The following is a 24,922-nucleotide window of genomic DNA, read 5'->3' as shown; positions in this document are numbered from 1 at the left end:
TAAAAAAAATTTTAAAAAAATATAAAATAAATATAAAATAAAATAAAATGTAAAAAAATTAAAATAAATTAAAAAAAATTTAAAAATAAATATAAAATAAATATAAAATAAATATAAAAAAAATAAAAATAAATATAAAATAAATTAAAATAAATATAAAATAAATATAAAATAAATAAAAAAAATATTGATTTTTAAAAAAAGAATATTTTTTTTACTACAGTTTCAGTCAGGCTTTTTTTATTTTTTTTTTAGAAATTTTATTATTATTTTAGATAAAAAAAAAAAAAATTAAATAAAAAAATAAATGTCAGTGGGGGGGAAAAATTTTTTTGTGTTAAAACAAAAATAAATAAAAAAATTTATTTTAAAAAAATTTTAAAAAAAAAATAAATTTAAAAAAAAAAATGAAAAAAAAAAAACCAAAATTCATTTGTGTGGGAAAAAAAAAATATTTTTGTTGTTTTTTTAAAAAAAAATATTAAAAAAAATTAAAAAAAAAGTCTTTTTTAACCCAGTCAAATGTTTATTTACCAGATGAAAAAATAAAAAGTTTATTTAACCAGGTGGGTTGGTTTCCAGGACCCAAAAAGCCCCGAGAACTTTTGTGTGGGGGGACCATTTTTTGTTGTAAAAAAACCCCAAAGGTGGTAGTTGTTTTTTATGGGGAGGGCCCTTTTTTTCTCAAAAAAAGCCTAGTAGACATAATGGTTTTGAAGGAGATGACATCTTCGGTCAAACGACCAAAATTAGATGAAGGAGAGAAGGAGTCAAATTGTTGAATACCCCTGTTGATAATAAAAAAGACAGGGCCTTTCTTATGTTCCAAATTTAAAAAATATGCAATTTAGATTTCCCGTTGATCAATGAAAAAAAAAACAATTTTTGACTCGAAATTTTGGAAGATCAAAAAAAGAAGGGAAAACAAAAAAAAAAAAGGGGAAAGTGCTCAAAAAGAACAATTTCAACACCCAAATTCTTCCCTTCCATCATGGCGAAACAAGGTCATTCTATCAGTGACATTAATAAAAGCCAAGTTGATGGACTACACGGAAAAGATATCACCATGCAAAAAATAAATTTAAAAAAATTTTAAAACTGTAAAAATAATGGCCATCTGTGGTAAATTTTTTTGGGAAGGTTTTGTTTTCAAACTTTTTCGGGATGCACATGTATTGTTAAAACCTCCCAAAATAAGACCTATTTGGCTTTGCAAAGCCCTACAACCCTAATTCGGCAATATTATCAATCAGGGGTTTTACGGAAAAAATTTAATAAAAAAAAATTCAGAGGTGGAATGGCTTAATGTTAATCGATATTAAAAATTTTACCCCCCGAAGATAGACAGAACCAGAACATTTTAATGCTGAATGATGGTCTGTTTGATTTAAAAACCAAAAAAAGAAAAGGTTATTGACACCCCTTTTCGTTAGTCATGGACGCAATTTGTCTAAAAGGTCGACTCATTTGGGATACAATGCAACTGGAGGGTTTAATCTTGCAGAAATTCCAGTAAATCAAAAAAAATTACACCCAAATTTAAATTTATCCTAAAGTAAGATCTCATGCCCCATCAAACAAACCGATAAAGAAACAAAACAACCGTTTCAAATTTTTTAATCCGGGGGAATTTTTTCAATACGAAGAGGGCAAAATGTTAACGGGATGATTTCGATGTAAGGGCATGTTGTTTTTCACCCCTTTTGGATGAATTATTCATTGTTAAATTTTTTAAAGTTTACGACGCTTTTAACAAGGAGGAAATTACAGGCGAGTTCATTGGTTTTTATAAAATTTGGGAAACATGGCTGTGTTTTGAGTTGTTAGGGGGAAGGTATTGTAACTTGGTTGTTGGTCCGCTGTAATATCTTCAAGTCACCATTATTTTTAAAGAAGGAAAGTTTACTAAAATTTTTGGGGAGCTTCATTCACTTTCCGATGATTTTGATGATCTTAGCATTTGGAATTGAAAACCCAAAAAAAAAAAAAAAAGGTTTTATGATCAAAGAAAAAAAAATGGTTTAACAAATAGCTATTATAGTCTGAAGTTTACCATATTTTAATAAAACTAAAAAGCCCCACACTTTGTGGCGAGTCACAAGAGATATATGATTTCGGATCCTAATAACCAAATGAAAATAAACTCATATTGGATTTAAATTTAAAAATCCTTTGACCTCCCTTACTTTTCTACCTTATTTTTTCCCCCAGACGTTATCATCCCAGGCAATTAATATTTAAAGTTTTTTACTGTCAATTATTTTAGATCCATCTTGTAAAGGGAAACCAAAACAAAACAGGAGAAAAGTTAAAATAAAGGTTTTTTAATGAAGAACAGTGAATGCTTATTTTGAGTTTTTTTTGTTGGATGAGCACCCCAACAGAGACAAATCTTTAAACCAGAAAAAAACTGCTACTCTAACATATTGGCTTAAATCTGCGTCAGGGTGAAGCTCCATTGAAGTCACTCTTACTTCCAGAGTTTATTCCCCAACAAAAACAAGAGCATTTACTATATCTTTATTCCCAAATGGCGCTTTAATATGAAAAAACAATTAGCTATTTGGGATCTTTGGATTTTGTTAAAGAATTTTGGGAAAATTTTTACCCAAAAATTTTGACTACTGTGACTTTTAAAAAAAATGGATTTATTGGCCCCGTTGCTTTGTTTATACCCTGGCTACTTAAAAAAATTTTTCCTTAAAACCTTTAGCTCTTATGCTCCCGGGGAATGGTCAAATCAATTAAACCCGAAAATAGTAGATTCCGTAATAACATCTGAAATTCCAACAAAGTTCTACGTCATAAACCTTTTTTTTATGGGGAAAAAAACCCAAAATATTACGTCAGTTACCCCAAAACGGGGGGATTTCAACTGATGAGAATAGAATTACTTGACCCAAAAAAAGTTAAAAAATTTTCCCGTAGGGGAAAATAAGAACACAGCTTCATCAAAAACCCCCTAAAGCTACGGTGAATTTTCATTTGAAAAAAGGGGAAATTGTGGATAATACATTAAATTCGACATTACTATTATAGCTTTTAAAAAAAAGGAACACATCAAAATTACGTTTGCAAGCAACCTGTTCCCAACACCAAAGAACTGAAAAATTCTGAGTTTTCTCAAAAATTCATCTGGTGCTAAAAAGCCCAATTTATTATAAACCCCTGACTGTTTCTCTTTGGCAAAGGAACAGAGGGCTTGGGACGGTTTGAATATTGAAAAATTCCGGATGAGTCTTTAAGAAGCACATTTGCATGAGATTTCAAGCATATCTGTTTTATTAAAAAAAAAACTCGGGCCCCATGGGAAAATGAGTATAACAGGGTGAAAGGTGGTGCCCAAAAATGCATCCCCAATCCTTTTTTAAAATTTCCAAATACAATTTTCGGTTAAAAATTTAAAAAAAAACAAACGGGTTTTTTATTCGGGACCCAAATGTGCTCGAGAAAGGTGGGATAAAAAAATTTCAATTTTTGTTCTTGATGAGCTTTTTAAAAAAAAAAGGGTTGGATTATCTTCAAAATATAAAAGCGGGGGTTTGGGATAAAGACATAGTTTTTATGGTTTTAAAATTTTAAAAAAGAAAAAATAAATGTCAGTGTGTGGAAATAATTGTTTTGTGTTGGGAAAACAAAAATAAATAAAAAAAATTTTTTTAAAAAAATTTTTAAAAAAAAAATTTTAAAAAAATTCTTTTTGTGTGGGAAAAATAAATATTTTTGTTGATTTTAATAAAAATTTTAAAAAAATAAAAAAAAAAAAAAGATGTTTTTTAACCACGTAAAATTTTTACACCAGATGAAAATAAAAAAGTGCTTATTTAACCAGGTGGTTGGGGTTATTAACCGGGACCCCCAAAAGCTCCAGAGTAAAATTTTCATTTTGTTTTGGGATACTTTTGTTAGTGAAAAACCCCAAAAGGGTTTTATATATGATTTAATTTAAAGATTTAAATTAAAAAAATTTTTTAATAAAAAAAAGGTTGTTTAATAATAAAAGGTTGTTTATTTTTTTTTAATAAAAAAAAAACATCAACCAACCAAAAAAAAAATTGTTTTTGTTTAAAACCAAAACCAAAACAAAAAAAAAAAATAAAAGAAATTTAAAACAAAAATGGAAAGTAAATTTAAAATAATATTTATATATTTTAAAATTTTCTAACTGTTTTAATTAAAGTAAAATTTTTGGCGAATTACAAGGGAAAAAGGTTTTAAAAAAAAAAGGCCATCAGAGGGACCCTTAGAAAAGTTTAATTTTATTATAAGAAACAAGGCAAACCGTTTAAAATCAATTTTTTGAATTGGGGAAAAAAGAACAAAAATGAAGTTCTCCCGGAGAATTTCCCAAGATTCAACGTTTTTTGAAAAGGGGGAATTTGGTTTGAGTTTCTAATGTCGCGTCTCTGATTTTTAATTCATTTCCCAATCCTTGGAACAAACGGGATGTTTCAATGGGTTAATTGTCAAAAAAAAAAGGCAGCGAGATCAAATTTTCGATGAACAGGAGATCGGAATGTTTTGGCTGGGTTTTTCGAATTTTAGATGTTTACAACAGAACTTCCAGTTGGTTTTAGCTGAATGTTTTTAACTAGTGCAGTTGATAATGCACGTGAGTTTGGGTGGGAAAAATTTGGGTTTACAATCTATGTTTATTTTAGTTTTAGCCTCATTGGTTTAAGCCCTAAAGGGCTGTGGACCCCCCTTTTTGTTCAAAGGAAATGTAATAAAACCCACTTTTGGGAAACCCAAATAAAAATTTCACCACTAAATTTTTTTTTTCCTTGGGGATATAAGGAAGGTTTTTTAACTTTTAATTTTCTTTTCCTTTTTTTTTCTTTTATAAACTGTTTTATCTTATATATTTCAAAAAACTTTTTTTGGGTAATATTTTCATTATTTCAGACTTCCCTTACAGTTCCCGGTTTGGGCCGCACTTCGGCTTATATTAACTTTTCCTCGAAAACTCATCCCCCTCAACTACTTTTGGGGCCCAAAATTTTTTTGGGCTTGTGTAGTTGGTGTCCATCTTTTTTCGAATGGTCGTCAATCCAGCTGCTAATGAATCCCGAAGACCCCCCCTCCTTTTATCGTCGTCATGATGTATTCCAAAATTTTTTTGAGGTGAACTGTTAATGATGTGGCCATTGGGGCCGGGCCTGGTTTTCTTTGGAAAATAACTCAACCCGATTTCCTCTTTTGAAATCCCCTTGCGGCAAATTTATGTTGGTCCAAAGTTTGTTTCTTCTGTTCGTTTTTTGTTTGGGCCATCTAAATCATTGTCCCTGATTTTTGGGCCCCAAACCCTTTTGGGCCCCAATGGGGCCCAAGAGGGCCCATGTACCCGGGCACCGGGTTTGATGTAAAATGGAAACCTTTATATCAACAACTTCATCCAACCTGTAAAAAGGGGTTTTTGAAGATTACTGGATTTCCCGCTACTCTTTGACTGAAGGTTCGTTTTTCATCAAAAAAAAAACAAATCTGGGGGGATGGGTTTTTGTTTCCTTTTGAGGGTATACCCAACAATTTGGTTTTTGGGAAAAGGGGTTGGGTGAAGATAAAAGGGAAAAGGGAACGACTAAAAACCCAAAAGGGGTTTTTTGAGACAATGAATTTTCTGAGATAGTTGAGATGTCCCTTTGTGGTTCCCTTTTTTTCCGAGACACGTTGTTTCTGAAAAATTTGGTAACAGTTTTCGAGTCGTTTGATGATTTGAATCCCAACTTTTTTTTTTGGGTGTGGGATGAAGTTGTTTTAAGGAGTATTGTCAAACTTGAACTTTTAATTTTCAGTTGAAACCCTTTTTTGGTTTCCCCTGATGATTCTTTTTTTATTTCTGAACCTATGTGGGTTTTATTTTTTTTGGAGTTCCGGGGTCAGTTCAGCTCCCATTTTTTTTTCTGAACGTTGGTCGATTCGGATTTGTTCCTTTGATTCTGAACCGTTGGTCGGTTCTTTTTTTTTTTCCCCGATTCTAAACCGTTGGTCGGGTTTTGATGATGATATTTTTTTTTGTTTTTTTTGGGGTTCAATTACTGAACCTTTCCATTTTTTGTTAAACCAATTGTTACACCAAAATCCCGTTTTTTATTCTTTTTTCTTTCTTTTGTTCCCTCATGTTGTTTTTTGTTTTAATTGTCGTCTACCTTTTTTTCCTTGGGTTTAAGTCTTCAGTTCCCCCGTTTTGTTGCTGAAACACATTCTGCGAGGCCAACTTGTTTTTGGGTCTGATTCTTTGACTTTATCCATGATACCGGGCCCAGTCACATTTGCAATAACATCCATATTTTTTTTCTCTTCGTCCCCTTCGGCTACCACGTGGTCTTGGTTCTGCTACTGTGGGGTTGGGACATTGTCGTTTATCTTCTTGGGAAAGATGCCAGCCTTTGGGCCGCGTTGTTTTTCGAGTGTTTTATATGTTTAAGATTCCTGTTTATTTGCTCTCGTCGAGCTACCGGTGGTTTAGGGTTTTCGCCTAACATATTTTCGTGAAAATGGCAAAATCGAGTCCACGCCATTGCCTGGGGGACTTGTACTTTTCGTTTCCGAGTTGTTTTTCCTTCCGCCGTCCAGAGGTGTTTGCTGTTGAGTCGTTGAATTTTGGCAAAAACGATTTCCCCCATGTGGAGCTCAAAAAAATCTAAGTCACTTTCTGTCAAGCCTACCATTTTGAGGTTGTGGGTAGTCGGGTGGTTTTTGGGTGGCAAAACCCATTCCATTTAAGGTACCACAGAAAACTAGTGTCCGGGAAATTTTTTGTTTCTGATTTGAGGGCTCATGTCGCTACCCTGTGGGTCATCGAGTCTTAACCATTATGGATTATTATTCCAGGTACTCTTGTGGAGTTGTTGGTTAGAAAAGGATGCAAGTCTTGCCATTTGTAACTTTATTGCTGGGTGATCTTTTTTGGTGTTCCGGGGGTCGAGTTATATTTTTATTCTGATAATGGCGGCTTCATTTCCAAAGACCTGGAAGTTTTTTTGGGCTAAGGGTATCAAAATTTTACAGTTCCTCATACTCCAAAATGGTTGTTACATTGAATCGCACATTATTTGAGAAAGCCAAGTCTATGCTTTTTTATGCTCATGCTCCTGAATACATTGGGGGAAACCAAATTTTTTAATTATTTAGGAACCCTTTTTTTATCGTACCACTGGTGGTTTGGACCCCTTCAACTTTGGACTGGTAAACCCCCAGTTATCACCATATGAAAGTATTTGGTTGTCAAGCCAGTTGTTCTTCCGGGGTTAAAAAAAATTAAGTTAAGTTCAAATACGAAGCTGGGGTTTTTTTGGGATTCTTTGGATCGTACAGCTTATCGAGTTCTTCTTGTTCAAGCATTGTTGAAGCCAGGGGTGTTTTCTTTGATGAGTCCCAAATTTCCATTTTGAAAAATGATAAGGGCTTGTCTATTAATGGTAGGTTGGGTTTAGTTTTTTGGTTGGGTCCATGGACCTTTTTTTTTTCTAAGGGACTGGGTTTGGGTCAATGTTGGGGTTTAAATTTTATTGCTAGTTCGGTTTGTTTGTTCTGTTTTGGGGCCAAGTCACCCATCCTCATCTGGTTCTGGTTCTGGTTCTGGGTTTTGGCCCCTTTTTATTTTCTTTCCCCGTCTCCGTCTTCTTTTTCCGTCTCATTTTCCGTCCCCCCCTTCTTCTTTTTTCTATTATTGTTCATAAGCCTGTTCTGTTCGCCATTTTTTCTACACCCTGCTCCCCTTGAGTCTCCCACCTTCCTTCTATTGCTTGTTCCTCCTTCCTAGTTCTATTCTTCCACCTTCGATCGTGTTCTATCTCCCGACTCTAGTCCCATTATTTCTTCTTCGGGAAAATATTCCCTTTACAATTAGACTTATCTGAAACTGGGCCATCTATTAATGAATCTGATATTTGGTGATTTGGGGTCTCAAGGGGGTGATATTGGGGTTAACCGTCTATCATTGGTCTCCCCTCCACCACCTTTTTTGAATTGAAATAGTGCCACTTTGTCAAAAATCTCCTTCGTCTGATCTTGTTAATTTCTAAAGCTGGTGTTATGGTACAAGGATGATACTCAAGGGTTTTTTAAATTCGATCTCGTGTTGTTGCTGTTCTTTTTTCCTTCTATAACTCCTGCCAAACGCCCAGTTCTATGACTTTTTTTCACCTCCTTCAAACACCTTTGAAAAACTTTTAAACAATCTCCCGTGTCGCCCCCTGCAAAAACCCTGGGAAGGTGATTTTTATCGTCGTCTCAAATCCTCCGCTTTGAGTATGATGATGGGCTTTACTTGTTTTTCAGATCCAGTAGTTTTAAGAAGGTCTAGTGAAGGCGAGTTTTTGGGTTGAAGCCGTGTTATTGAAATGTCGTCTCAAACCAAAAGGGATTTTTGGTTTGGTTTATCTCCCCCCGGTCGCAAATCAAAAGCAAATGGGATTTAAAGTTAAGCGCAAAGCACGGGTTTAATTGAAAGTTACAAAGCTCGTCCTTGGGTTTGGGTTTTCCGGGGGTTGATTTACTGAAAATTTTTCCTTGTTTTGGGGACGTGAGGTTTTTGTATTTTATTTGGGGGCATTTATATGGGGCAACGCATTTTTTAAGGGTTTAAAAAAAAATTTTTAAAAATTTTAAAGGCTTTGTTTCCTTTTAGGGAATTAAAATGTTCATTTTAAAAATTTTAATTTGGTTTAAAGCAAGCCCTTTTTTTGGGGGTAGAGTTAGGTTCCGGGAAAAAGGGGTTTATTCTTTTAAAGAAAGTGGCTCGGTGGTAACCGGATTGGGTCTACCTGGCATTAGCACTGATGTTGATATTTACTTATTTCTAATTTTTGAAATCATTCCCAAAAAAAACTCGCATTATGTTTAAATAAAGCTTGGCCCCGCGAGCGTTCCGGCATGAGGTTGCGACCTTCCTTTTTGGTTTTCCCTTTTTTTTGCGTTGGAAGATTATGCGAAAACTGTTGGTCAAGCCCTTTAACCGTATCTTTCGATTTTATCTGCCTGTCCATGCCTCCAGTTCGCGGGTTTAGGTAAATGATTTTTTGTCAAATTTGGGCCGTCCTGATCCCTTGCGTTCTGTTATTTTGTCGATATTTTGCAGACCCAAGTTATTCTATGGGGTTTTAAGATACTTTCGTTATCTAAAAGGGACTGCGAAATTTTTTTTTGAAAACGGCCAGAAAGTCACAAGCTTGTTGGGTTAGTGAGCACATCAAGGACAAACGGGAGTAAATCCATGGGGTTTTTTTCCCCTTCGTTTGGCCCAAATTTTGGGCTTGTGAAAGCAAGTTAGTCCCATGTAAAACCAGCTGGTTTTTTCATTGCTGAGGTTAAAATCTTCTGGAAACTTTTTTGGGCTTTTAAAAATTCCTTTCCTTAAAACCCATTTTTAAAATCTTTTCTTCTCAAAATGTTTATCTGACCCAAATATTATTTTCTTTTATATTTTTTTTACATATTCCGGGTATTCACATTGGTCTCAAGGGTGTTGAGAAGTTCATGAATTTGTTTGTAATTAGACAGGGGGAAAATTTGGGGGAAGGCATAGGTGATTTGGGAAAAGGGAAAGGGGTTTAATAAAGTTTCGAATAGGGGGTGTAAGATATTTTAAATATTTAAATTATGTTTATTTTTTTTAAAACCCCAAGGTTTAAGTTAAGGGGTTTGGTTTCTCCAATTTTTTAAAAGTTAAAATTTAAAAAAACCCCCTCAATTTGGGTTAAAAAAAAAAAACAAAAAATTTTTTTTTGGAAAATTTTTAACTTTAAATTTTTTTTTTTTCTTTTTCTTTTTTTAATAATGTTTTACTTATATAATTTTCAATTAAATTTTTTGGAAAAAAAATTTTTATTTTATCAGATTCCCCGGCAATTCAACAGCGGCTACCAAGGATAGGGCCCCTTTACTTTTAGTGTTTCCGTGGGTTCAAAGGGAAAAACAAAACAAAGGGTTAAGGGGAAAACGAGATGTTTAACCCTTTAAAAAAACAGTTTTTGAAATTTGGGTTTTATAAAATTTAAAAAATGATAAAAAAAAATAAAAAAATAAAATAATAAAATAATAAAAGTTCGCTATCATACCTAAAGCAAGAGTTAATAAGTAAATACGATTGATAAGCTGAAAGCTGAAAGAGTTTTTAATAAAACAGTTTTGCGTAAATTTAGGTAGAGAAAAAAAAGAGAAAGAAAACAAGAAAGGTTTCTGTAATGAAGAAATTTTAAAAAGAGCATCTTGAAAAATTTTCTTTAGCAATAGGAGTCTTGATTGTAACAATTATTGTAACTCCAATGGTAATGGGCTAGTAGTTGCTAGTGAATAATGTAACAATGTAAAGAGTGAAATTTGGGGAAAAAAAAATATTATGGGATAATGTTGAAATACACGATAGTACCATGACATATATTCAACAGACAGCTCACCCCATAAGTATTCAGAACATGAGCATATAAAGCATAGACTTGGCTTTCTCAAAAATGTGCGATTCAATCGCTCCAAGCAACACCATTTTGTTGAGGAGTATGAGGAACTGTAAGAGTATGCTTGATACCCTTAGACAAAAAGAACTGCCCCAGGTCTTTGGAAATGTATTCCGCCATTATCAGAATGAAAATAGCAACTCGATCACCAGCAGAATCACCAGAAAAATAAGATTCACACCTAGCAATAAAGTTACGAATGGCAAGACTTGCATCACTTTTCCTAACCAACAACTCCACATAAGAGTACCTGGAATAATAATCCATAATGGTTAAGACATAACGATGACCCACAGGGGTAGCGACATGAGGACCGCTTAAATCAGAAACAAATAACTCCAAAGGACGACTAGCTTTTTCTGTGGTACCATTAAATGGCAATGCTGTGGCTTTGCCACAACAAGCGTCACACTTATGACTATCCACAACCTCAAAATGAGTAGGCTTGACAGAAAGTGACTTAGATAATTTCTTGAGAACGTCCACACTGGCGTGACCAAGTCGCTTGTGCCAAAGATTGGCAAACGACTCAACAGCATGTTGGAATATATGTCATGGTACTATCGTGTATTTCAACATTATCCCATAATATTTTTTTTTCCCAATTACACTCTTTACATTGTTACATTATTCACTAGCAACTACTAGCCCATTACCATTGGAGTTACAATAATTGTTACAATTGTTGAACTGTGACACGGGAAGTCATGATAATAATAGAAAATATTATCCAAGAAAAGTATATATTGAAATATATAAGATAAAACAGTTATATAAGAAGAAAGAAAAAGGAAAAGAAAAATTATAAAAGTTGGGGAAGAAACCTTCCTTAAATATCCAAGGGAAAGAAAAATTTGCAGTGGTGAAAATTTTTCATTTGGGTTTGTCCCAAAGTTGAGTGGGTTTGTATTACACTTCAACTTTGTAACAAATTAAGGAGGGTAACCACAGTCACATAAGGGCTTAAACCTAATGCGGCTAAAACTAAAATAAACATAGATTGTCAACCATAGTTTCCCACCCAAACTCACGTGCATTATCAACTGCACTAGTCTGCGACAACATTGCATGCTCAACACCTCCCCTTGTCGCAGAATCACCTACTGCCTTCATACCAAGTAGTCCCCTTAATGTCTCAAACTTCACACGACCAGATTCTTAGTAAACATATCTGCCAACATCACTTGAGTATCAAGATACTCCCGATGAATCCCCTCCACTGCAATATAGTGACGGACAACATGATAACGAACATCAATATGCTTGGTGCGACGATGAAACACTGGGTTCTGAGCCAAAGCAATACATCCCTGATTGTCCTCAAACATAGTCACCCGGCAACGGAATAGGAATCTTGCAAAGGACAACAACTGGTCAATCCAGAAGCATTCCTTAGACGCATCAGACAATGACATGTACTCAGACTCGACGCTGGACGATGCAGGACTAACTTGCTTTCGGCAAGCCCAAGTAATGGGACCACCAGACAGAATAAAACATACCCAGTAAAGGACTTACGGTCCTGCTTGTCCTGTGCATAGTCAGCATCACTATAGCCAACAAGCTTGTAGACTTTCTGAGCTCGATATTCAAGACCAAGTTCAGCAGTACCCTTAAGATAACGAAAGTATGCTTAGCAGCTTCCATATGAATAGACTTAGGATTCTGCATATATCGACAAAGAAAGCTAACAACAGCAAAGATCAGGACGAGCACAATTAGAAAGCATAAATCAGCTTACCAATAATACTGCGATACATGGAGGCATCGGTAGCAGAGTCAGACTCGGAAAAATCAGAAGATCACGAGTGGGTAAAGGAGTCTTGACACTTGAACAATTCTGCACCAAACTCCTCCAACATGTCAAAATATAACGTGAAACATCCACAGTAATATGGTAGGTGACTGCTTAACTCTCATGCCAAGGAACTGCTCGACTGGGCCCAAGTCTTTCATCTTAAACATAGATGACAAAAAAGACTTGGTTTTGGCAATGACTTCAGAAGAATTGCCAGAAATAAGTAAATCATCAACATACAGTGCAATAATGACCATGGTAGACCCAGATCCTTTGGTATACACACCGTAGTCACTTTCATTACGAATAAACCCAAGTTTGACAAGAGCACCATGAATCTTCTCATTCCAACACAAAGGGGGCTTGCTTTAAACCATATAAAGACTTCTTCAAATGACACACTTTAGATTCCTGGCCTTTGACAACAAAGCCTTTAGGTTGTCTCATATAAATATCTTCTTTGAGATCACCATTAAGAAATGCAGTCTCGACATCCATATGATGAACCTGGAACCCAAACTGAGCAGCAATAGCAAGAACAATCCTCACAGTCTCGTAACGAACAACGGGAGCAAAAGTTTCAGTATAATCAATACCTTCAACTTGCGAAAATCCAATACACACGAGACGAGCTTTGTAACGTTCAATTGAACCGTCAGCTTTGCGCTTAACTTTAAACACCCATTTGCTATTGATAGCCTTGCGACCAGGTGGGAGATCAACCAATTCCCAAGTACCATTGCGTTTAAGAGACGACATTTCAATAACACAGGCTTCAAGCCAAAACTCAGCTTCTTCACTAGACATAGCTTCTTCAAAACTACTAGGATCTGTAAAAACTGTTGAACTGTGACACGGGAAGTCATGATAATAATAGAAAATATTATCCAAGAAAAGTATATATTGAAATATATAAGATAAAACAGTTATATAAGAAGAAAGAAAAAGGAAAAGAAAAATTATAAAAGTTGGGAAGAAACCTTCCTTAAATATCTGAGGGAAAGAAAATTTGCAGTGGTGAAAATTTTTCATTTAGGTTGTCCCAAAGTTGAGTGGGTTTGATTACACTTCAACTTTGTAACAAATTGGAGGGTAACCACAGTCACATAAGGGCTTAAACCTAATGCGGCTAAAACTAAAATAAACATAGATTGTCAACCATAGTTTCCCACCCAAACTCACGTGCATTATCAACTGCACTAGTCTGCGACAACATTGCATGCTCAACACCTCCCTTGTCGCAGAATCACCTACTGCCTTCATACCAAGTAGTCCCTCAATGTCTCAAACTTCACGACCAAGATTCTTAGTAAACATATCTGCCAACATCACTTGAGTATCAAGATACTCCAGATGAATCACTCCCTGCGAATATAGTGACGGACAACATGATACCGAACATCAATATGCTTGGTGCGACGATGAAACACTGGGTTCTGAGCCAAAGCAATACATCCCTGATTGTCCTCAAACATAGTCACTGGCAACGGAACAGGAATCTTGCAAAGAGACAACAACTGATTAATCCAGAAGCATTCCTTAGACGCATCAGACAATGACATATACTCAGACTCGACGCTGGACGATGCAGGACTAACTTGCTTTCGACAAGCCCAAGTAATGGGACCACCAGACAGAATAAAAACATACCCAGTAAAGGACTTACGGTCCTGCTTGTCCATGCATAATCGGCATCACTATAGCCAACAAGCTTGTAGACTTTCTGAGCTCGATATTCAAGACCAAGTTCAGCAGTACCCTTAAGATAACGAAGAGTATGCTTAGCAGCTTCCATATGAATAGACTTAGGACTCTGCATATATCGACAAAGAAAGCTAACAGCAACAGCAAGATCAGGACGAAGCACAATTAGCAGCATAAATCAGCTTACCAATAATACTCGATACATGGAGGCATCGGTAGCAGAGTCAGACTCGGAAAAATCAGAAAGATCACGAGTGGGTAAAGGAGTCTTGACACTTGAACAATTCTGCATACCAAACTCCTCCAACACGTCAAAATATAACGTGAAACATCCACAGTAATATGGTAAGGTGACTGCTTAACTCTCATGCCAGGAACTGCTCGACTGGAGCCCAAGTCTTTCATCTTAAACATAGATGACAAAGAAGACTTGGTTTTGGCAATGACTTCAGAAGAATTGCCAGAAATAAGTAAATCATCAACATACAGTGCAATAATGACCATGGTAGACCCAGATCCTTTGGTATACACCGTAGTCACTTTCATTACGAATAAACCCAAGTTTGACAAGAGCACCATGAATCTTCTCATTCCAACACAAAGGAGCTTGCTTTAAACCATATAAAGACTTCTTCAATGACACACTTTAGATTCCTGACCTTTGACAACAAAGCCTTTAGGTTGTCTCATATAAATATCTTCTTTGAGATCACCATTAGAAATGCAGTCTCGACATCCATATGATGAACCTGGAACCAAACTGAGCAGCAATAGCAGAACAATCCTCACAGTCTCGTAACGAACAACGGAGCAAAGTTTCAGTATAATCAATACCTTCAACTTGGAAAATCCAATACACACGAGACGAGCTTTGTAACGTTCAATTGAACCGTCAGCTTTGGCTTAACTTTAAATACCCATTTGCTATTGATAGCCTTGCGACCAGGTGGGAGATCAACATCCCAAGTACCATTGCGTTTAGAGACGACATTTCAATAACACAGGCTTCAAGCCAAAACTCAGCTTCTTCACTAGACATAGCTTCTTCAAAACTACTAGGATCTGTAAAACAAGTAAACCACATCATCATACTCAAAGCGGAGATTTGAACGACGATAAGAAATACACTCTTCCATGGACTTTTTGCGGTGTTGCAGAACGGAGATTGTTTAAAAAGAATTTTCAAAAGGTTTTTAAAAGGGGGTGAAACAATGTCATCGAACTCGGGCTTTTAGGAGTTATAGGGGGTAAAGAACAGCAACAACACGGATCGAGATTTGGCAAAACGCAATATCACCCTTAGTGACAACACTAACCCAGCGGTCAAGAGAATTAACAAGATCGGCAAAGGATTCTTATTTTAAATTGGCACCTTAATTCAACAAAAGGTGGGGGAGTGGGAGACGAACAATGATAGACGGTTAAAACCCAATACCCCCCCCTCGTTGCGAGACCCCAGAATCACCTGAAATTTTAAAGATTCATTAATGATGGACCAGTTTAATAAGTCAATTTAAAGGAATATTTTCCCGAAGAAGAAACAATAGGACTTGAGTCGGAAGATAGAACTTCATGATCTGAAGGTGGAAGAATGGGAGAACTAGGAAGAGATGGAACAAAAGGAATAGGGGGAAGAGGGGAAAGGGTAGGAGACTAAAGGGGGCAAAAGGTGTGAAAAAAATGCGACAACAGAACGGCATAAACGATAATGAAGAAGAAAAAAGAAAGGACGGGGGAAGGACGGAGAAAAAAAGGGGAGACGGGACGTAAAACACAAATGAACCAAAACCCAAAAAGAACCAGAAAGATGGGGATGCTGGTGGGTCTATGGAAAAACTAGACCAGAACTTGAATCAGAACGCAATAAAATTTAAACCTAACATTAGATCTAAACCAGTTTGAATCAAAAAAAAGGTCTGACATGGCCCCTAAACCCAAAACCCAAACCCACAAACCCCAACACCAGTAGTTTAGAAAAGTCTTATTTTTTTCATAAAGGGAAAACTTGGACTCATCAAAGTAAACCTCCTGGTTTAAAAATGTTGAATAAAGAAAAACTCGAAAAGCTGTACGATCAAGAATCCCAAAAAAAAACCCAGCTTCGTTTTGAACTTCTTAGATTCTTTTTTTAGCACCAGGAAGCAACTGTGCTTGAAAACAAATTTTTCTTATTTTAACTAGGAGGTTTCCCAGCCCAAAGTTAAAGGGTCAACACCACCAGTGGTACGACTAGGAAGACGGTTCCTAATAAATTAGCAGACGCGCTTCACCCCATAATATTCGGGGCATGAGCATATAAAAGCATAGACTTGGCTTTCTCAAAAAATTGCGATTCAATCGCTCACAACACCATTTGTTAAAATATGAGGAACTGTATAAGTATCTTGATACCCTTAGACACAAAGAACTCCCCAGGTCTTTGGAAATGTACCCCCCATTATCAGAATGAAAATTATCGATCACCACAGAATCACCAGAAAAAAAAGATTCACACCTGCAATAAAGTTACAATGCAAGACCCTCCTTTCCCAACCCAAAAACTCCACATAAGGTACCTGGAATAATAATCCCTAATGGTTAAGACATAACATAACAGGGGTGCGCATGGGACCCTTAAATCGAAAAAAATAACTCCAAGGACACTAGCTTTTTTCCCTGGTACCATTAAAAGAAGCGTGGCTTTGCCACCCCAAAAAACGTCACCTTATGACTATCCCAACCCCAAAATGAGTAGGCTTGACAGAAAATGACTTAGATAATTTCTTGGGAAAGTCCACACTGGCGTGACCAAAATCGCTTTTCCAAAAATTTGGGAGACGACTCAACAAAAAAACACCTCATGGACGGGGTTGGAAGGCAAAACAACTCGGAAACGACAAAGTACAAGTCACCCTGGCATGGGGACTCGAGTTTGCCATTTTTTGACAGCAGAAATATGGTTAAGGTCTTGGGGGGCCGACAAAACCCCAGCGGGACTCGACGGCAGCAAATAAAAATTCAGGAATCAGGAACATATAAAACATCTCGAAGAACAACCGGTCCCCCAAGGCTGGTCATCTTTCCAAAAAGATCAACGACAATGTCGCCAACCCCTCAGCAGTAGGAAACCCAAAAACGAAAGGTAGCCGAAGTGGGACGAAGAGAAAAATATGAGATGTTATTCAAATGTGACTGGTAGCCGGGATCATGGATAAAGTCAAAGAATCAGACCCAACAACGTTGGCCCAGCAAAATAGTAGATTCACAACAAAAACGTGATGGACTGTGCTTAAATTCAAGATTGAAGAAAAGGGTGCCAGACGACAATTAAAATCCAAGGAAAACAACATGATGGTAACAAAGATAATAAAATAATGGAAAAACGGGTTTGGTGTAACAATGGTTTAACAATGGCGGAAAGGTTCGTAATTGAATCCACCAAAAAACAAAGAAGGTAGGGAATATCATCATCAGAACCGACCAACGGGTTTTGAATCAGAACAAAAAAAAAGAAGAACCACCAACGGTTCAGAATCAAAAAGGGAAAAATATCCGAAACGACCAACGATTCAGAATCAAAAAAAATAGGAGCTGAACTGAAAACGGTTCGACTCCAAACAAACAACATAGAACCGACATACGGTTCAGAAATAAACAAAAATCATCATGGAACCAACAAACGGTTCCCAAATGAATCAATATAAAAACTAGTTTAAACAAACTCAAACTTGACCAACAAAAAATCTTCATCGCCGACACACGGCTCAGAAGAATCAAAAAGTTCGGATTCCAAATCATCAAACGACTCGGAGCAACTGTTACCAAACTTTTCAGAAACAATAGATGTCTCGGACACAAAAGCGGAACTCACAAATGGATCATCATCAACTATCTCAGAAAATTCATCAATAGTCTCAGCAAACTGTTGAGCATGCAATGTTGTCGCAGACTAGTGCAGTTGATAATGCACGTGAGTTTGGGTGGGAAACTATGGTTGACAATCTATGTTTATTTTAGTTTTAGCCGCATTAGGTTTAAGCCCTTATATGACTGTGGTTACCCTCCTTAATTTGTTACAAAGTTGAAGTGTAATACAAACCCACTAACTTTGGGATTAACCCAAATAAAAAATTTTCACCATGAAAATTTTTTTCTTTCCTTGGGTATATAGAAGGTTTCTTCCCAACTTTTATAATTTTTCTTTTCCTTTTCTTTCTTCTTATATAACTGTTTTATCTTATATATTTCAATATATACTTTTCTTGGATAATATTTTCTATTATTATCATGACTTCCCTGTACAGTTCAACAGGTTATGGGCCGCACTTCGGCTTATATTAATCTTACTTCCTCTGAAAAACTCACCCTCTAAACCCTATCATGTCTGGCTACCAAAATTTTTGGGTCTTCGGCATGAATAATGGTGTCCACTTTATGTCGAAGCTGGTACTGTCAATCCAGCTGCCAATGAACCCCTTTGAAGACCTCACCGCCTCGCTTGATACCGTCGTCCATGATGTCATCCTCAACAATATTTCTCCTGAGTTGATCGAACATGTTAATGATGTGGCCATTAGAGGCCGGACCTCTGGCTTTTATCTTCATCAGGAGTATAGTCAACTCCAACCCGCCGATGTCATCTCACTTATGAAATCCCTCTATGCTGGCAATATTGATGTTGGTCCAAAGTTTGTTTCTTCTGTTCGTTCATATGTTGCTACCTGGCGTTCCATCTACCAATCATTGTCGCCTGATTCGGTCGTGGCCTTCAACGCTTTGGCTTCAATGGTCCCACTGTGAGCGCTTCATCCAGTATCCCTTTGGGAGCACCGCTTTGATAGTAACAACAATACTGACAACCTTGATATTAACAACTTCATCCGGAACACTGATAAATGGGCCAAGTTGTTGAAGATTACTGGACCCTGCTACTTTCGACTGAAGGTTCGTTGCTTCATCAAAGAAGCAATAACAAATCTAAGGGTGATGGTATTAAATGTTTCCTTTTAAGAGGCGTGGTCATACTTCCAACAATTGTCATGTCTCTTGGGAAGAGGTTCAGGCTGCTCGCCAAGATAATAAGGATGACAAGGAATCTATGAGGCTAAACCTCAAGAGGTTGGTTTGTTGAGACATTGATGAATTTTCTGAGATAGTTGATGATGATCCATTTGTGAGTTCCGCTTTTGTGTCCGAGACATCTATTGTTTCTGAAAAGTTTGGTAACAGCTGTCTGAGTCGTTTGATGATTTGAATCCGAACTTTTTTATTCTTCTGAGCCGTGTCGGCGATGAAGATTGTTTTGTCGTCAAGTTTCTGAGCATTGTTCAAACTCAGGACTTGATATTGATTCAGTTGGTAAACCGTTTGTTGGTTCCACTGATGATTCTTTGTTTTATTTCGAACCGTATGTCGGTTCTAATTGTTGTTTGTTTGGAGTCTGAACCGTGTGTCAGTTCAGCTCCTATTTGTTTTGATTCTGAATCGTTGGTCGATTCGGATATTGTTCCTTTTGATTCTGAACCGTTGGTCGGTTCTTCTTTATTTTTGTTCTGATTCTAAACCGTTGGTCGGTTCTGATGATGATATTGTCTTACCTTCTTTGATTTTGGTGGATTCAATTACTGAACCTTCTCCGCCTATTGTTAAACCTATTGTTACACCAAAATCCTGCTTTTCTCCATTATTTTACTTATCTTTTGTTACCATCATGTTGTTTTCCCTTGATTTTAATTGTCGTCTGGCATCCTTCTTCAATCTTGAATTTAAGTCATTCAGTCCATCACGTTTTGTTGCTGAATCTACTACTTCTGCTGAGGCCAACTTAGTTGTTGGGTCTGATTCTTTGACTTTATCCATGATACCGGTGCTACCAGTCACATTTGCAATAACATCTCATATTTTTCTTTCTTCGTCCCACTTCGGCTACCATTCGTGGTCTTGGTTCTGCTACTGCTGAGGGGTTGGCGACATTGTCGTTGATCTTCTTGGTAAAGATGACCAGCCTTGTGACCGCGTTGTTCTTCGAGATGTTTTATATGTTCCTAAGATTCCTCGCATTATTTGCTGCTCGTCGAGCTACTGCTGGTGGTTGTCGGTTCATTCAAGACCTTAACCATATTTCTGCTGTCGAAAATGGCAAAACTCGAGTCCACGCCATTGCCATGGGTGACTTGTACTTTGTCGTTTCCGAGTTGTTTTGCCTTCCAAGCCTGTCCATGAGGTGTTTGCTGTTGAGTCGTCTGCCAATCTTTATAAGCGACTTGGTCACGCCAGTGTGGACGTTCTCAGAAATTATCTAAGTCACTTTCTGTCAAGCCTACTCATTTTGAGGTTGTGGATAGTCATAAGTGTGACGCTTGCTTGGGTGGCAAAGCCACAGCATTGCCATTTAATGGTATCACAGAAAAGCTAGTCGTCCTTTGGAGTTATTTGTTTCTGATTTAAGCGGTCCTCATGTCGCTACCCCTGTGGGTCATCGTTATGTCTTAACCATTATGGATTATTATTCCAGGTACTCTTATGTGGAGTTGTTGGTTAGGAAAAGTGATGCAAGTCTTGCCATTCGTAACTTTATTGCTAGGTGTGAATCTTATTTTTCTGGTGATTCTGCTGGTGATCGAGTTGCATATTTTCATTCTGATAATGGCGGCGAATACATTTCCAAAGACCTGGAGCAGTTCTTTGTGTCTAAGGGTATCAAGCATACTTATACAGTTCCTCATACTCCTCAGCAAAATGGTGTTGCTGAGCGATTGAATCGCACATTATTTGAAAAGCCAAGTCTATGCTTTTATATGCTCATGCTCCTGAGTATTTATGGGGTGAAGCTGTCAAGTCTGCTAATTATATTAGGAACCGTCTTCCTAGTCGTACCACTGGTGGTGTTGCACCTCTTCAACTTTGGACTGGTAAACCTCCTAGTTATCACCATATGAAAGTATTTGGTTGTCAAGCTACAGTTGTTCTTCCTGGTGCTAAAAGAGAATCTAAGTTAAGTTCAAATACTGAAGCTGGTGTTTTGTTGGGTATTCTTTGGATCGTACAGCTTATCGAGTTCTTCTTGATTCAAGCATTGTTGAAGCCAGGAGTGTTTACTTTGATGAGTCCAAGTTTCCATTTATGAAAAGTGATAAGGACTTGTCTATTAATGGTACTGGTGTTGGGTTTAGTGTTGGTTCTGGTTCAGGGTCCATGTCAGGGCCTTGTTTTGATTCTAAGGGTCTGGTTTTAGGATCTAATGTTAGGTTAATTCTATTGCTAGTTCTGATTCAAGTTCTGGTTCTAGTTTGGGTCTCATAGATCTTTACCAGCATCCTCATCTGGTTCTGGTTCTGGTTCTGGTTCTGGTTCTATTTGTGCTTTACCGTCTCCGTCTCTGTCTTCTTCTCCGTCTCATTCTCCGTCGCCGCCTCCTTCTTCTTCTTCTCTATTATTGTTCATAAGCCTCGTTCTGTTCGTCGCATTTTGTCTACACCTTCTGCTCCTCTTGGAGTCTCCTACTCTTCCTACTCTTCCTTCTATTTCTTCAGTTCCATCTCTTCCTAGTTCTCCTATTCTTCCACCTTCAGATCATGATGTCTCTATATCTTCTGACTCTAGTCCTATTGTTTCTTCTTCGGAATATATTCCTTCACAATTAGACTTATCTGAAGCTGGTCCATCTATTAATGAATCTGATATTTCTGGTGATTCTGGGATCTCGCAACGAGGGGTGATATTGGGTTTCAACCGTCTATCATTGCTTCGTCTCCCATTCCACCACCTTCTGTTGAATTGGAAGTAGTGCCACTTAGTCAAGAATCTCCTTCGTCTGATCTTGTTAATTCTCTTGACCAAGCTGGTGTTAGTGGTCACTAAGGATGATACTCAAGCTGTTTTGCCTAAATCTCGATCTCGTGTTGTTGCTGTTCGTTTACCTTCTATAACTCCTGCCAAACGCCGAGTTCTGATGACATTGTTTCACCTCCTTCTAAACATCTTTGTGAAAATTCTTTGAAACAATCTCCAGTGTCTGCAACACCTGCAAAACGTCCAGCTGAAGAAGAGTGTATTTCTATCGTCGTCTCAAATCTCTCCGCTTTGAGTATGATGATGTGGCTTTACTTGTTTTACAGATCCTAGTAGTTTTGAAGAAGCTATGTCCCAGTGAAGAAGCTGAGTTTTGGCTTGAAGCCCGTGTTATTGAAATGTCGTCTCTTAAACGCAATGGTACTTGGGAATTGGTTGATCTCCACCTGGTCGCAAGGCTATCAATAGCAAATGGGTGTTTAAAGTTAAGCGCAAAGCTGACGGTTCAATTGAACGTTACAAAGCTCGTCTCGTGTGTATTGGATTTTCGCAAGTTGAAGGTATTGATTATACTGAAACTTTTGCTCCCGTTGTTCGTTACGAGACTGTAAGGATTGTTCTTGCTATTGCTGCTCAGTTTGGGTTCCAGGTTCATCATATGGATGTCGAGACTGCATTTCTTAATGGTGATCTCAAAGAAGATATTTATATGAGACAACCTAAAAGCTTTGTTGTCAAAGGCCAGGAATCTAAAGTGTGTCATTTGAAGAAGTCTTTATATGGTTTAAAGCAAGCTCCTTTGTGTTGGAATGAGAAGATTCATGGTGCTCTTGTCAAACTTGGGTTTATTCGTAATGAAAGTGACTACGGTGTTTATACTAAAGGATCTGGGTCTACCATGGTCATTATTGCACTGTATGTTGATGATTTACTTATTTCTGGCAATTCTCCTGAAGTCATTGCCAAAACCAAGTCTTCTTTGTCATCTATGTTTAAGATGAAAGACTTGGGCCCAGTCGAGCAGTTCCTTGGCATGAGAGTTAAGCAGTCACCTTACCATATTACTGTGGATGTTTCACGTTATATATTTGACATGTTGGAGGAGTTTGGTATGCAGAATTGTTCAAGTGTCAAGACTCCTTTACCCACTCGTGATCTTTCTGATTTTTCCGAGTCTGACTCTGCTACCGATGCCTCCATGTATCGCAGATTATTGGTGCTTTATTTATGCTGCTAATTGTGCTCGTCCTGATCTTGCTTGTTGCTGTTAGCTTCTTTGTCGATATATGCAGAATCCTAAGTCTATTCATATGGAAGCTGCTAAGCATACTCTTCGTTATCTTAAGGGTACTGCTGAACTTGGTCTTGAATATCGAGCTCAGAAAGTCTACAAGCTTGTTGGCTATAGTGATGCCGATTATGCACAGGACAAGCAGGACCGTAAGTCCTTTACTGGGTATGTTTTTATTCTGTCTGGTGGTCCCATTACTTGGGCTTGCCGAAAGCAAGTTAGTCCTGCATCGTCCAGCGTCGAGTCTGAGTACATGTCATTGTCTGATGCGTCTAAGGAATGCTTCTGGGTTAATCAGTTGTTGTCCCTTTGCAAGATTCCTGTTCCGTTGCCAGTGACTATGTTTGAGGACAATCAGGGATGTATGCATTGGCTCAGAACCCAGTGTTTCATCGTCGCACCAAGCATATTGATGTTCGTTATCATGTTGTGCGTCACTATATTCGCAGTGGAGTAATTCATCTGGAGTATCTTGATACTCAAGTGATGTGGCAGATATGTTCACTAAGAATCTTGGTCGTGAAGTTTGAGACATTGAGGGGACTACTTGGATGAAGGCAGTAGGTGATTCTGGACAAGGGAGAGTGTTGAGCAGCAATGTTGTCGCAGATAGTGCAGTTGATAATCGCACGGAGTTTGGTGGAAACTATGTTGATATCTATGTTTATTTAGTTTACGATTAGGTTTAAGCCTTATATGACTGTGGTTACCCTCCTTAATTTTACAAAGTTGAAGTGTAATAAACCCACTCAACTTTGGGACAAACTAAATGAAAATTTCACCACTGCAAATTTTCTTTCCCTTGGTATAAAGAAGGTCTTCCCCAACTTTTATAATTTTTTTTTCCTTTTTCTTTCTTCTTATATAACTGTTTTATCTTATATATTTCAATATATACTTTTCTTGGATAATATTTTCTATTATTATCATGACTTCCCGTGTCACAGTTCAACACAAACCAACCTCTTGAGGTTTTAGCCTCCTTAGATTCCTTGTCATCCTTATTATCTTGGCGAGCAGCCTGAACCTCTTCCCAAGAGACATGACAATTGTTGGAAGTATGACCACGCCTCTTACAACGGAAACATTTGATACCATCACCCTTAGATTTGTTATTGTACTTCTTTGATGAAGCAACGAACGCTTCAGTCGAAAGAGTAGCAGGGGGTCCAGTAATCTTCAACAACTTGGCCCATTTATCAGTGTTCCGGATGAAGTTGTTAATATCAAGGTTGTCAGTATTGTTGTTACTATCAAAGCGGTGCTCCAAGGCATACTGGATGAAGCGCTCACAATTGGGACCCATTGAAGCCAAAGCGTTGAAGGCCACGACCGAATCAGGCGACAATGATTGGTAGATGGAACGCCAGGTAGCAACATATGAACGAACAGAAGAAACAAACTTTGGACCAACATCAATATTGCCAGCATAGAGGGATTTCATAAGTGAGATGACATCGGCGGGTTGGAGTTGACTATACTCCTGATGAAGGTAAAGCCAGAGGTCACGGCCTCTAATGGCCACATCATTAACATGTTCGATCAACTCAGGAGAAATATTGTTGAGGATGACATCATGGACGACGGTATCAAGCGAGGCGGTGAGGTCTTCAAGGGATTCATTGGCAGCTGGATTGACAGTACCAGCTTCGACATAAAGGTGGACACCATTATTCATAGCACGAAGACCCAAAAGAATTTTGGTAGCCCAGACATGATAGTTGAGAGGAGTGAGTTTTTCAGAGGAAGTAAGATTAATATAAGCCGAAGTGCGGCCCATAACCTGTTGAACTGTGACACGGGAAGTCATGATAATAATAGAAAATATTATCCAAGAAAAGTATATATTGAAATATATAAGATAAAACAGTTATATAAGAAGAAAGAAAAAGGAAAAGAAAA

General features: G+C 37.4%; 4 protein-coding genes across 4 annotated transcripts; 2 read left to right on the top strand and 2 right to left on the bottom strand.

Annotated features, from left to right (window-relative positions):
- Positions 1–10,463: 10,463 nt before the first annotated feature.
- SAPINGB_P004286 (uncharacterized protein) lies at positions 10,464–14,505 on the bottom strand (the record flags this gene model as incomplete). The annotated part of the gene is made up of 9 exons (XM_031999001.1): positions 10,464–10,985; positions 11,609–11,903; positions 11,960–12,069; positions 12,333–12,596; positions 12,658–13,102; positions 13,618–13,772; positions 13,922–14,068; positions 14,147–14,188; positions 14,254–14,505. The coding sequence occupies 9 exons, from the start codon at positions 14,503–14,505 to the stop codon at positions 10,464–10,466; spliced, it is 2,232 nt and encodes a 743-aa protein (XP_031854892.1).
- Positions 14,506–18,318: 3,813 nt separating this feature from the next.
- Positions 18,319–18,738, top strand: SAPINGB_P004285 (uncharacterized protein; the record flags this gene model as incomplete). The annotated part of the gene is made up of 1 exon (XM_031999000.1): positions 18,319–18,738. One exon carries the CDS (start codon positions 18,319–18,321, stop codon positions 18,736–18,738), a length of 420 nt encoding a protein of 139 aa, XP_031854891.1.
- A 1,238-nt stretch (positions 18,739–19,976) lies between these two features.
- Positions 19,977–23,477, top strand: SAPINGB_P004284 (uncharacterized protein; the record flags this gene model as incomplete). The annotated part of the gene is made up of 8 exons (XM_031998999.1): positions 19,977–20,161; positions 20,345–20,751; positions 20,987–21,180; positions 21,227–21,652; positions 21,779–21,883; positions 22,056–22,149; positions 22,215–22,945; positions 23,022–23,477. 8 exons carry the CDS (start codon positions 19,977–19,979, stop codon positions 23,475–23,477), a joined length of 2,598 nt encoding a protein of 865 aa, XP_031854890.1.
- Positions 23,478–23,499: 22 nt separating this feature from the next.
- SAPINGB_P004283 (uncharacterized protein) lies at positions 23,500–24,830 on the bottom strand (the record flags this gene model as incomplete). The annotated part of the gene is made up of 2 exons (XM_031998998.1): positions 23,500–23,678; positions 23,984–24,830. The coding sequence occupies 2 exons, from the start codon at positions 24,828–24,830 to the stop codon at positions 23,500–23,502; spliced, it is 1,026 nt and encodes a 341-aa protein (XP_031854889.1).
- Between the last annotated feature and the right edge of the window lie 92 nt (positions 24,831–24,922).

Source organism: Magnusiomyces paraingens (assembly GCF_902498895.1).
Source record: "Magnusiomyces paraingens strain CBS 517.90 genome assembly, contig: contig3, whole genome shotgun sequence".
In the NCBI taxonomy this organism is placed as follows: domain Eukaryota; kingdom Fungi; phylum Ascomycota; class Dipodascomycetes; order Dipodascales; family Dipodascaceae; genus Magnusiomyces; species Magnusiomyces paraingens.
The sequence above is the reverse complement of the archived record's forward strand: the minus strand, read 5'-3'. Positions and strand labels throughout refer to the sequence as shown.